Consider the following 12,980-nt stretch of genomic DNA (forward strand, 5'->3'; position numbering starts at 1 on the left):
CTCGAATAAGCTGGGGAAATACTGCCATTAAGCGTTTTTATGAAAAGTGGATCATCCCCTCCCAACCCCCCCCCCCCTAAAAAACCCCACAATATTTAAAAAAAAGGGTTTTGGGGGAAGGGGAGGATTCGCGACTAGGTATGCGGGGTCCACTGTATGAATAAGGTGGTGGTGGGGAGGGGGTGTTTCTGCCTTGATTTTTCTTGGCACCTGCTGTCGACCTCGAGGAAAGCGCACCTCCACGTAAAGGGGGGGGGGCATGTTGGCGCATGACGCACTTCCGGTGACGCGCTGCAATTTTTAAACTAGTGTCCCCCCCTCCCTCGTCAGTGATGGCGGCTTCGCTTCGTTGTGTCTCCGCTAGCTGTAATAACAAATGGTACTACAGCCGGCAAGAGATCGACAACAACCCATCTCGGCGAGCCGGGCTCGACCCGGACAAGGAGCTGTCGTACAGGCAACAGGCGGCCAACCTGCTGCAGGACATGGGGCAGCGGCTCAATGTGTATCTTTTGGCCGCGTTAGCCGCTTGAGCTCGTTAACGGCTAGCCGGGCTAGCGGCGGCTCTTCTCGTTCCGTTCGACTCGGCGCCTCCTGCTTTCCTTCCCATCTTCCTTCTTGTCCCGTTCGTTTGTTTAAGGAGCTCGCGCCGGCCGGAGTGGTTTTTTTTTTCGCCGCGTTTTTGTGACTGTCGTGCGAACGAACACGCCAGAGATTTTGATTTGGCAGCAGCCGAGCCGCGAAGGCCTCGGGCCTTGACGTGAGCGCGTTTTCCCTAGCTTTAGCTCGCGCTGTAATTCCACTTTTTTTGGGGGGGATTTTACCGACTTCCCCTCCGACCTAAGGAAGACTTGGCTTCCAGCGCGTTGTTTGGTGCACTTCAAGTAACCCGGAATCGTTTTCACGAGCCAAATCGAGGGAGGGACAATTCTCCTTGCTTTGCAGCACACCGCTATTCGCGTTCCATTTCCAAGCGTAGTTGATTTGCACGAGACGGCGCTAGCCATCAGATCATTTTAAAAAAACGATCCCAATGAAAGACGTATCGTTTTCCTGCGCCAAGTAATACCGTTACGACTCGAAAACATCTCAACGCGAAGACGTCGTTCCGTTGCGGTCCACATTTGAGGTGGGACCTTTTGTTTTTGAACCAGAGTTGAACTCTGGCGTAACTTAATCTTTAGTCTCATTTCTAATGGTTGCTATCCTCTGAAAGCTTGCCGAACACAGAAGCATACGCTATATAATGATGAAGAACTTCCAAGTAATTTTCGAAAATCAAGGCCCCCGGGTTGACACAAATCTCTCGCAGCGTTTGCGGGTGCCGGCGTGCTTGCTTGGCACTGAAGCATGTCAAGAAAGACACGAACGAGCAAACGCCCCATTAACCGGTCACATACATTGTAAGCAATCAGTGTAACGCGGACACGAGGGGTTTGAAGTCTTGAGATTTAGTGTGGATTGTGCCTTGTGCGGCGTGTCAGTCATGTTGGGGGTCATGCTCTGGTGCGAGTCACGGGCCCGACGTGACCACATTCCATTTGATCAGTTTGATGCCATTCAAACGTTGACGCTACTTAACGAGCATATGTTAGGTCCCAGCTTACCATTAATACAGCCATCGTGTACATGCATCGCTTCTACATGGTCCAGTCATTCACCAGATTTCACCGAAACGTGAGTATGATGCTACTTGTGTGCTTCCCAACATGATTTCATTTCGCACCTGTTGACCCCAGCACCCCCACCCCCCGTCTCTCAGGTCATTTCTCCAGCGGCTCTTTTCCTGGCCGCCAAGGTGGAGGAGCAGCCCCGAAAGCTGGAACACGTGATCAAGGTGGCCCACGCCTGCCTCAATCCGCAGGAGCCCTCGCCGGACGTACGCAGCGATGTAAGTTTGAGGTCATCAAAAGTCTCCCTTTTGGAACCAGCGCACTCCTTTTACCCAAATGGGCACAGTCGTGTCTTCCGGTCCGCGTCAAATCAACCTGCGCAAAGGTTTGACGTTGCCTTTGGCTATTTGGTTCCGAAGTGGCACATGCGGTCGGTCACCCGGCATTTTGAAAAGACGGATGGCGGAAAAAAACTCCGCTTCCCGGGATCACCTCCGGAAGCCGTCGAGATCATTTGACGTGACTGAGAGCAAACTGCATGACCGGCTGATCTTGTGCGCCGACGGATAGCGGCCTCGCAGTGAGTAATGTGCCTGTCCTCTCAACCTCAGGCCTACCTGCAACAAGCCCAAGACCTGGTCATTCTTGAGAGCATAATACTCCAGACCTTGGGTAAGTTGGGAAGGAAAGCCTGGCTCCCTTGAATTCTCTTTTTTTTTTTAATCCCCTCCCCATTATTCTCAAGAAGTAGTAACCTGTTTTGACTTCTGTCCAACAGAGACGCCATACGCAGTTGGCAATGGCGCAAAGTCACGTTTGTGCTTCACCAAGCCACTGAAATAGCCAAATCCTTGCAACCCCCCCACCTTTCCCCCCTGCCAGATCCCTCCCCGTCTGTGTATTCAGTCCGAGGGAAAATGGCATCAGTCAGATTTGCTGGCCTCAAAGCTAGTCGGACATCCCGTTGGTCTCAAGAGACCTTTTCATTGAGGACAGAGTGTTATTGGAAGGCCCCGTGCAAATGACACTGAACTCTTGTTTGGGCGAACGCAGTCGATTTGGAGCGCGCCTTTTATTGCGATTGGCGGCGGACTCATCTTTTTTGGTTTTTGTTTTGTCCCCTGCTCTTGCAGCGTTTGAAATCACCATCGACCATCCACACACGCATGTTGTCAAGTGCACCCAGCTGGTCCGAGGTGAGTGTCAACACCCCTTTGACTCATTTTTAGTTGTGCGTGTGTATGGGGCTAGGGCTGGCATGCATTGAACTGACTCCGATTTAGTGTTTAAAGTGCGCTTCTCTGTTCCGTTGTCGTTTCAGCAAGTAAGGATCTGGCGCAAACGTCTTACTTCATGGCAACCAACAGGTAGAGGCTCGATCGTGTGTGCTCCAAGTTATTGCAAATCCAATTCCGTTCAAGTCGATACACTGAACTTGCGTTCCCCTTCCCTTGTCCTGTTGCCCTTTTCTCGCTCTCCCGGGACGTACGCTGGCGCGCAGCCTCCACTTGACCACCTTCTGCCTGCAATACAGTCCGCCCGTCGTGGCTTGCGTGTGCATCCATCTGGCCTGCAAGTGGTCCAACTGGGAGATTCCCGTGTCGACGGATGGCAAACACTGGTGGGAATATGTTGACCCCACCGTCACCCTCAAGCTACTGGATGGTATGTGCGCCAAAGCTCCTTGGAGACTGGCACAAGGTTCCTTTATCTTTAAAAAAGAATTCGGATTATTCCTCAACATTTCTACTTGACCCTTTGGTCTGTTAGTCGGGCAAGTTGAACAGAGCCAGCAAATACGCTTGTCGGGCCAAAATCTCGGGGGCTCTCCAAGTTGGCGTGGCCTTTGAAACGGCTTCACTCGCCCTCAACGTGACCCGCCTCGCGTAGCCGCGGGGTGACCGAAGGGTCGGCGGTGTGAATCTCGCCACCGGCGTTTGCTGTCAAAATGTAGACGCGAGGGAACACTGGATTCTGATGTTTGAATCGTCATTCTCCCCAGCTGACATTGTTTTTCCCGTTTCTTCAATGACTTCAATCAGAGCTCACACACGAGTTCCTGCAGATTCTGGAGAAAACGCCCAGCCGATTGAAACGGATTCGCAACTGGAAGGTACATAAAATTGTGTTTCCAGTGTGATGAGCAATCTTGCTGACCGGGAGCCTGACAAAGGGATGACATCGGGGTCCCGAATGGCACCCTGTTGGCTGCCGCCCCCGCCACAACTGGCCCCGTATAGTCGGGATCGTACGAAAGAAGTCTCATACTTAGCGTCTTCATGCCGCGCGCTTTCACAAAACATGACTTGTATGGGCTTGAAATGGATATGAAGCCATCCCTTGTGGAAGGAAGGGTTTCACCGGACGGGCAAAAGGCTGCCGTTCCGCGTCGTGATCAATGATGATGGAGCAAATTAAGTGGACGCGACTCGAAATGTAGGTCTCAAAATAACGTGTTGTTTATTGCACGTAGTTTGGAATTTTTTCAAACTTTGCGTGCCTTCACACAGTCGCCAAGTGGCCCTTGGCTGCTTGGTGACTGGAGAACCTTGTAAATATTTCCCCGGCAAGTGAAAGTGGGGAACTTCGGAACGACTGCATTCCAAATTGGAAAGGTCCCATGGGAAGAAACTTGAAATGGAGGCGACCTTGATGAACTGGAATCTCAGAGGGCCTTCGATAAACATTTGCTCGTGCCACAAGTTGACAGTCGGGCCGCTCGTAATCGGAGGTGTGAAATCTGCTTGATCTGGTCGGGATCATGCACAAATGCTGTTTTGTTAATGCGCAACCTTGCTTAGCGGCCCGTCTGTTATTTCTTCTCAGGCAGGAGGTCAGACGCCAAAGGCCAAGCCCAAGGTCCAGGAGGAGGGAGACCAGAGGGACGCCATGTTGAGCATGATCTCCATGGCCTCGTCCGAGAGCACCGTGGCGGGCCTGATGAGCCTCTCGGCGCCGCCCTCCGCCTCGGCGGCAGACAAGGAGAGGGGGACGCCGGGCAGCGCGCCCACCTGGAGCGGAAAAGGCCAGGGGGGCCCCGAGCAGCCATCGGGCCACGAGGTCCACGCCCCCGCCAAGGTGTCGTTAAGCGAGTACCGCGCCAAGAACGCCGACGTGCTGGCCGCGCAGAAGAGGAAGTTGGAGAACATGGAGGCCAGCGTGAAGCGGGACTACGCCAACGCCGCCCAGGTTCTCATCGGTCAGCAGCAAAGGAAGGAGAAGCAACAGCAGCAGCAGCAGCAGCACTCGGGCTCGTCTTCCTCTGACCCGTCCAACCCGTCGCCCATTATTCTGAAAATCCCCCTGGAGAAGGAGAGACACGATCGCAGCTCTTTGAAGATGAGGTTCCCCCTTAGCGGGGGAGGCGGCGCCCGGGGGCCGGAGCAGGACATCAAGGTGCGCATTCGCGTGCCCGACAAGCAAAGGGGGAGCTCGGCCGAGGAGGGCAAGAGCAGGGACAAGCACAGGGGCGAGCGCTCCAACCACCACCACCACTACAACCACCACCACCACCATCACCACCACCACCACCCTTCCTCCAGCAGCGCCTCCCTCTCCTCTTCGCACAAGCACTCGTCCGCTTCCGGCGGCGCGGTAGGAAGTGGCAAAAAAGTCCCCAGCGACTCATCCCGAACGAGCTCGTCCTCGTCCTCGCGCAAGAGGACGCATCCCCAGGACCCGCCGGCGGGATCCCATCCCGCCGCTAAAGTCAGCAAGACTTCTCGCAATCCCTACCACCTGCCACCCCTCTCGTCCTCCTGCGACATCTTGCCGGCGTTGGGCCTCCCCGCCCACCCCCCGGGGACCTACTCGCACCCCAAAGGCGACAGGACGGACACCAACGGGCACGGCGCGGCGGGCGCCGCCCAGTCTGACGAGTACCAGGACACTTTTGAAATGTTGAACTCGCTCCTGAGCGCCCAAGGGGTGCAGCCCTCGCAGCCGTCCGTCTTTGACTACAGGTCCCAATACGGGGACTACAAGTACTCGGGCGGGACCCGCGGGGGCAACGCTAGACCCCCGCCCCTGCCTTCAGACCCCCCGCCCCCGCTTCCGCCCTTGCCTAAATGACTTGCTGTCTGCTTCGCTTGGTTTGAAGGTCTTCACAATGATCATTGAATTGAATACAACTTTATTGTCAAATGAGCTGTATGTATGCGTAACATACAGCACACATGAATCATGTGTGGCAGATGACTTTGATCCCGTTTTATTTTTACTGCCATTTTGCTGAAAAGGCTTGAAAAGCTTTCTCGTGTCCCCAGGAGGGTGTGCTTTGGCTGCGATTGTCTCTCCCCCCACATCCGGAGGTTGAGAGGAGATTAAGGACGTTCGATTTGATCACCACGAACAGGTTGTTGTTTGATCCTGTTTATTCCCGCCCCTTTCAAAGAATACATTTATAGACACTTTTTTGAAACCCCCCCATAATAATCAATACATACTGTGTAGACGTGACTGAGTCAGTCTCCAAAGCAGCCGTGAGCCAAAAAGATGGCCGTGTTGTTTATTTGCCAAATTTGGTAAATGTGTGCAAAGATTGTAAAATGTATAAAACATGACATATTTTTACACTTTGTTTAAAAAAAAAAAAAAATCAAGATGTAAATTATCAGCTTTTTTTTATTGTTTCGAGTATTGCAGTCATTGTTTTAAATGGTTGTGAAATGATGTTCAGCATACTTCTGGACAGACACGGAGAGCAGATATGTTTTGTGGGTCAAAAATTCTCCCAGTTGTCGAACACATTATGCCGATTTTGGCGCAGGGTTGGAAAAGATTTTGAATGGTTTAACCTTGGAATTTCTCTCGTCAGGTTTCGATTTAGGATGAGGGTGACCATAACAAGTTATTGATTAACCAACTCTTGGCTGTCTTTGGTGTAGGCCTTCCTCTTGGAGGATGTTTTTTTTTTTTTTGGTCCTCTCTTCCCCTCGGTGGAAATCCAGTTTTTGCCTGGGAGCTGATGCTGGTCTGATGTAATCATATTCAAGTTGATGTCTTGCTCCTTTTGCGTTGTACGCTGAACTAACCTGTTCAGCCCCAAGGACTGTTTCTGTCAAGAACGATCCTGTTTGCCTGTGAGGACGAAGAGGAGGATGGTTCATCATCTGTTGGTCTGCTCCATACCAGGATGGAGCGAGTCAATCTTGTTGTGTTTCAACACCGGCTGTGGTTTTCAGCTGGGCAACAAATGACCTCTTTTATATATTTTAGATTGTACATCAGCTTCATGGTTTTGACCGCAAAACAAACAACGATGTTTTAATCATGTTTATATCTGTAGAGAGTAAATGCACTGAAAAGTTGCACTGCGGTTTTTCTGCAATGCAAGTGCGAATCTAACTTTGTTTTGGTTGTGTTAAAAAAACAAAAAAAAACATTTAACCTTACAACTGCCATGCAACACAGCAATGCAAATCACTTTATTTACCAGAGCTTTTCCCCGCATTTTAGAGTTTTGTAATGTACCCAGGACTGGTCGTCAATGACGTGTTAGCGGAAGTTCTTCCAGGTAACCTGTTGTATGTGAACACTTGCGTTTACATCTCTCTCTCTCTCTCTCTCTCTCTCTCTCTCTCTCCCTCTCTCTATATCTATATTTTTTTTCCCATATTAAAGTCAATACATACTTTAAGGGAATATTTTAAGATATGTTTCGTGATTTCATTACAACAGCGGTTTTGTAAGACAATAAAGCGTCTGCCACGTTGAATTGGCAGCCTTTTAGACAAGTGAGCACAATTGAAGTGAAGGCACTTGGACCAATCAGCGCTGTCGGGGGGCGGGCTTAAGTTAACTTCTGGTTCGTCGTAGTAAACGTGTGGCGCTTCATTGTGCTTCAGCGGCTCGGTGACTGCAGATCTTTCGGAGAGAGGTACGTGACGCAGTTGGTTATTCGCTCCAAACGGACAGATAAACCCGTCCTATTGTCACGGGGATAATTATCGCCCTCTGTGAGACGTTACTGTGCTTCACGGGCACAGAAAGGCGCAAAGTGTTGGCCGCAACCTGAAGATATCGAGCGTTAGCTTAGCTACGACTAGCAAAGATGGCGCTGCCATCAGAGAGTGACGCACTGAAAAAAATAAATATATATGACTTTTAAAACGCAAAAATACATATTTATATAAAACTTTATTGACAAATGTGCCACATACAGCAAATAGGAAAGCGATGTAAAAAGTGCTGTACCCAAGGAATATAATTTATATATAATATATATGATACTTGTGACTTTTTATGAAAGTATAGATAGCCGCATCAAGGGGTTAGAGGCCGGGCTGAAATGCGGCGTGCTCGGTTGGGCCTTCGGGAAGAGCCCACCGAGCAAAACACGGCAACTTTCCCTGTTTTGTTACTATGGAATTTTACGAACGAGTCCTCCACGCCTTCCGACCTTTGTTGGCGTAGTGTCCTGTCCGCCGTCCTACGTCGCCCGCGTCCGTCAAAACGTCACGTTAAAATTGTCCAAACCTTCAGAATTCCGTCTATATCATATTATAATATTATCAGGAGTCATCCACGAAAGCCGACTGAGAATGTCTTGTGGAATCGAAAAAGGACATTGGCTAGCACAGGCATTTACTGTTAATTTTGCTTTGACTTTGGAATAACGAAACCCATCTTTGCACGTTATTCTGACGTCTCTTATGGACCGAACCAGTCATTGAATTTTGCACGTTGTTTTCCAAAGTCACACCGGATGTTTACATAAGTCCTATTTTAATTCAACGCCAATAAAAGCCATCTGCTTTCAAGGAGGACTGCAGAAATCAGAGAAGATTTGATGTTGAGAAGCTGAAATTGGACAATTTGGATTTAAGCAAGGTCTCTGTTCACTCATTCCCGTTTTTCACGGCCCTCTAAATAGGGATCGTCAGTCAGCACCGTAATGTACTTTTTTGTATCATTTATTGAAGCACTTTGCAGCAGTCGTAGAAGTAGCAGCAGAAGCAGTAGCAGGTAATAACCTAAAGTACACATAAATGTAACAAAATGAAGATATCTGTCTTTATGCATCACAATGTAAATATGTATATAATTAAATTATGTATAAACTAAATCACTCAACCATGATTTCACACTATGTATTATCGTCATCATCATTCATTATTCTAAACGTAAGAAACCATACAACACAAACGTAACTCACCATTGAGCCACGCTGACGACCAAGTGAGCGTTTTAACGAACGAAACAAACTGCGATGCCGCTTTTTATAAGTACGTTGTTGTGAACCTGTTGGCAGGGTCGCGATGAACAGGATCCGAATCCACGTCTTGCCGAGCAGTCGCAACCGACTGACCCCGCAGCCGGCGCGTCCGCAGGAGGCTCAGACTTGCGCCTTCGCCCAGCGTCTGTGCTCGCAGCCCCGGCTGGACGGCTTGGATTTCTGCATCAAACACGTTCTGGAGGACAAAAGCGCCCCCTACAAGCAGTGCAATTACGTCTCCGCTAAGAATGGCAAACGCTGCCCCAATGCCGCGCCCAAGGTCGAGAGGAAAGACGGGTAAGCGGTGCCCTTTTGTCCAAGTCGAGAACAAGTAACCAATTGTATTGGCCCGACGTCCAAAACATGCTACGCTTCCATATTACGGATGTGAAAAAGATTGGGTGTCTTGGCGTACACCTCACCCAGCCGCTCGAGTCTCCTTTTCCGTAATCTGCGCCCGTTCCATTGAACGCAAAGATTCTACGTTTGCAGGCGCCACGACTCACTCTGTCGTCCGCCGCGTCTTGGCTTTCTGTCTCTCTTTGTTTTGAAGGGTGACATTCTGTGCCGAGCACGCCCGCCGCAACGCCGTGGCCCTCCGCGCTCAGATGAGGAAGGCGTCGTCCGGCCCGTCGCCAGAGGCGCTCTTGTCCCAGCTGAGCGGATACAGCCGCGCGGAGACGCGCGGCCTCGATGGCGGTCGCTCGGAAGCCGGTCGCCTTCTCGGTAAAGGCTTGTCGCCGCCAGTCTTCCACGAGATGACGGGGGGAGGGGCTCTCGTTTGGTCTGTCCGTGTGCCCGCCGTAATAGAGCGCCGGGTCCTGCTTTCCCTGTTGGGCTCAGCTGGTAACACGGTGCCATCCATGCAATACTATTAGGAGAAATCAGCGCAATGTCACCACACGATATCTACCTTTCGGCAGCAATCGGCGCAGCGAAAACGGACCATTCGGCGCTCCCTTTGTCGGCCCTTCCAAACGTCACGTGCATCCGGCTGAATCAAAGAAACCACGAGACACCTGAATGTCGAAAACGCAAGCAGCAAAATGAGCAAAGGCCACCGCATGACCCGAACGGCTTCTCCTCAGGAGGGTCGCGGGCGTGCCCGCCGAGCCTGTGCCGGCTGTCTTGGGGCAGCAGGCGAGGGACGCCCTCAACTGGTCGCCAGGGGCACGCATAGACGAACAACCGCTCGCGCTCGCGACCACACCCGGGGGCAAGGTTTTGGGGGAATTGATCCGTCAACCGAGCGCACGCGTTTTGGGGATGGGGAGGAAAGCCACACGGGCACGGGGGAAGAGCACGCGAGAGCTCCGAGCAGCAAAACGGCAGCCCGAATTTGAACCCCGCACCTCCGCGCTGTGAGGCGGACGCGCTAGCCAGTCGACTGCCGTGCCGCCTGCCGTCGAAATCGGATGAGTCAAATGAGGGCGCATTCAGACAAATTAGCACGCGCTGGCATTCGCCTTCTACAGTTTTGGGTCTTAATTGTTTTGGAATGTGGCAGGATGCCGGCCAGCGCGCGAAGGCCGCGCGGCCGGGCTTGGAACGCAGAAGCGTCGGAGCGTTTTTGACATTTCACTTTGGGGCACTGTTGTCATGCCTGTCCTCCGTTGCATCCAGATGAGGACAGTCCAATGAGTGAGGAAGAACAGGGTCCGCTGGTACTGGATCAGACGTGGAGAGGAGACCCCGAAAGTGAGGGCGACAGCATCGACAGCGACCACGAGGATCCGCTCAAGTAAGACGGCCGCTCCCACCCGTGTTTGTTGTTCGGTGCCGAGCGAAGCTCTGAGCAAGCGTGGCCTCAGAAGCTTGAGGTTGCCACCTTGATGTCAACCCCAAAGGCCTTTCGCCATTTGACGCCATTCGTTTTCGCTTGCTGCTCGTCCGCGCACGTTTTCTTAATGTTGGAGGGTCAAGTGACGATTTAAAAAAAACTTTCCTGTTTGCCATTTTGCCAAAAAACGGAGGTGCTCCCATCATTTTGATGGATGTATTTATTTTTGGAATGACGTAGGCTAACAGACCCTCTCTTCAGTTCGGCCGCCACTTACCGTAGCCTCCGTTAACTTCCATCGTTGTCAATAGCAATCTGGATCTTTTTGCGCATCATCTTGAAGTTTACCGGCTTGCTTTCACCGAACGCACCTATCCTGCTTGTCGGACCTCTCGCGGAGTCTTCCGTCGTCGCGGTATTTGCTGTCGAGCCGGCCAGCGGCCGGCCGGCCATCAGCTTTTTAGGACGGGTAGAAACTTTGGAGTCTCAACACAACTGGAGTGTATTTCTGGAGAGAGCGCTTGAAAACAAGCGCCGTTGCGTACAAAGTGCCGTACGTGGGGCAAGAATAAGTCACGCAACAATGAATTCAGAAGACGGTAGAAAGCACAAAAACAATCCAACTAAAAAGCAAGTTTCGTGCCGAGTCCAAAGCCACAGAATAAAAATGACGAGGGGGCTCGCCTCGCGTCGATTCCAAAGAGTGTCGCGCCAACGCAAAAGGCTCCATCCCGTCGAAGCCTCCGCTTAGCTCTCGCTACCTCTTGTAGTGTCCGCAGACCTGAGGCGCGGCGGAGCTTCGAGAGGGAAGGTGGGGGTTGGGGGGGACATCCGAGGTTTACGTGGGGATGAATACGCGCCTTCGAGGTTGGCGCCCGTCGCTTCGTTTACCGACCTTTGCAAAGTAGCTCGGGAAGACGATGCCGGACGGGTGTTTGCTTTTGACAAGTATTCCAATCTTGGGCCGCTGATTGCGACGTGTCCTCGGTGCCCCCCGCAGACATGCTGGCGTGTACACTGCCGAGGAGGTGGCGCTCTTCACCCGAGAGAAACTCATCAGACTGCAGTCGCTCTACATTGACCAATTCAAACGCCTCCAGCATCTGCTCAAGGAAAAGAAGCGCCGATACCTGCACAACCGCAAAATCGAGCACGAAACCATCGGTAAATATTGAGTCGCGGCCGATCCCCCCCCGCAAAATGTCAGCGTCCCGACCGGGCGTTTGGTTTTCGACAACAGGTAGCAGTTTGCTGACCGGACCCGAAGGCCTGTCCGCCAAGGAGAGGGAGAACCTGAAGAAGCTGAAAGCTCTGCGTCGCTACCGCCGGCGCTACGGCGCGGAAGCGCTGCTGCACCGCCAGCTGAGGGAGCGCAGACAGACGGTGACCGAGGGGGCTCCGCAGGTGCTGGCCCGATCTCCCCCGCTTCCCCCTGCACGCGTTCGCACGTCGAGCCGGCGTTCGTTCATCGGCCTTCGCCTTTCAAACGCAACGTACGGAGGCGGGACAAAATCCACGTCTGTAGCGCGCCTTCTCGCATCCGGATAGATTTTGGATTCGGATTCGGATGACTTTTTGACTGGCAGCCATTTTGCCATTTTCAACAGCGGTTGAACATCGGGACGTTTTCGGAAAATACTCCTTGAAAAATTTGGAGGAATAAGGCCGAAGCTTTCGTTATTGATTTCCTACTAAATGACAACACCGGGTCACAGTTTAGTTGAGGAATTGGCAAACGATGGAGATGAGTATTGTCCACCCGCTCGGACGTAAAGCAACATCGGCTAAGGCGCTGCGCCGGTTCCTTTTGCCAATCGCACCGTGCGCTTTACTCAAATCATATCGATGGGCGTTTGCTGACAAGATTTTTGTTCATATGTACCCGTCGGGCCAGGTGGTTTGCTGCGTCGCCGTCTTCACCCGCAGCGGAGAAAAGTGGCACTTTGGACGGGGGCGCCCAAGGCCGGTCGCGGGGAAGCCCCCGTCGCGCATGTTTTAGACGTGGCCCTCCTCCCGCGCGCCCGATTGAAACGACGGGCTCCGCGAAGCCCCACATCGCGATCCGGATCCTTTGAATGGGACGAGGGGAGGCCGCGTCAACGGGCATCGCGCCGGAGGATCGGACGTGGGCGCCTTTGGTTTTAAGGGCCGGCCGGACGAGTCGGCCTCTGCGCGCTTTCTTTCTCTTCGGTTGTGCCGTTGGGAAGCGGAAGTTGAAAAAGAAAGCGAGACAGACGACCGCCTGACGCCGTTCCTCATTTTGCAGGCCCACTCGCGAGCGGCGCAGGAGAAGTGCGTTTCCTCGACGGATGGCAATCGCTGCCCCAATCCCTGCCTTCCCCTGACTCGCCACTGCCTCGCCCGTATCCTG

General features: G+C 52.4%; 2 protein-coding genes across 5 annotated transcripts in view; both read left to right on the plus strand.

The window, feature by feature from the left end:
* Positions 1–292: 292 nt before the first annotated feature.
* ccnt1 (cyclin T1) lies at positions 293–7,251 on the plus strand. Of its 2 annotated transcripts, none has more exons than XM_019881893.1 (10): positions 293–505; positions 1,596–1,677; positions 1,763–1,891; positions 2,225–2,285; positions 2,747–2,809; positions 2,926–2,980; positions 3,115–3,278; positions 3,656–3,726; positions 4,440–5,729; positions 5,794–7,251. In XM_019881893.1, the coding sequence occupies exons 1-9, from the start codon at positions 333–335 to the stop codon at positions 5,682–5,684; spliced, it is 2,043 nt and encodes a 680-aa protein (XP_019737452.1). In that variant the 5' UTR covers positions 293–332; the 3' UTR covers positions 5,685–5,729; positions 5,794–7,251. The 2 variants fall into 2 exon arrangements, with proteins under 2 accessions (XP_019737452.1, XP_019737458.1); XM_019881899.1 differs by having other exon boundaries at positions 2,935–2,980.
* A 139-nt stretch (positions 7,252–7,390) lies between these two features.
* The window catches only part of kansl2 (KAT8 regulatory NSL complex subunit 2), an 8,354-nt gene continuing 2,764 nt past the window's right edge, over positions 7,391–12,980 (plus strand). For all 3 annotated transcript variants that reach the window (XM_019881939.1, XM_019881950.1, XM_019881929.1), the window contains exons 1-7: positions 7,391–7,491; positions 8,866–9,126; positions 9,383–9,555; positions 10,453–10,570; positions 11,610–11,773; positions 11,850–12,013; positions 12,876–12,972. In XM_019881939.1, coding sequence (XP_019737498.1) covers positions 8,873–9,126; positions 9,383–9,555; positions 10,453–10,570; positions 11,610–11,773; positions 11,850–12,013; positions 12,876–12,972 — 970 coding nt within the window. In that variant the 5' untranslated portion in view covers positions 7,391–7,491; positions 8,866–8,872. The remainder of the gene's footprint in view (positions 7,492–8,865; positions 9,127–9,382; positions 9,556–10,452; positions 10,571–11,609; positions 11,774–11,849; positions 12,014–12,875; positions 12,973–12,980) is intronic.

The sequence above is a fragment of the Hippocampus comes genome, unplaced genomic scaffold (assembly GCF_001891065.2).
Source record: "Hippocampus comes isolate QL1 unplaced genomic scaffold, H_comes_QL1_v1.1 scaffold475, whole genome shotgun sequence".
NCBI lineage: Eukaryota > Metazoa > Chordata > Actinopteri > Syngnathiformes > Syngnathidae > Hippocampus > Hippocampus comes.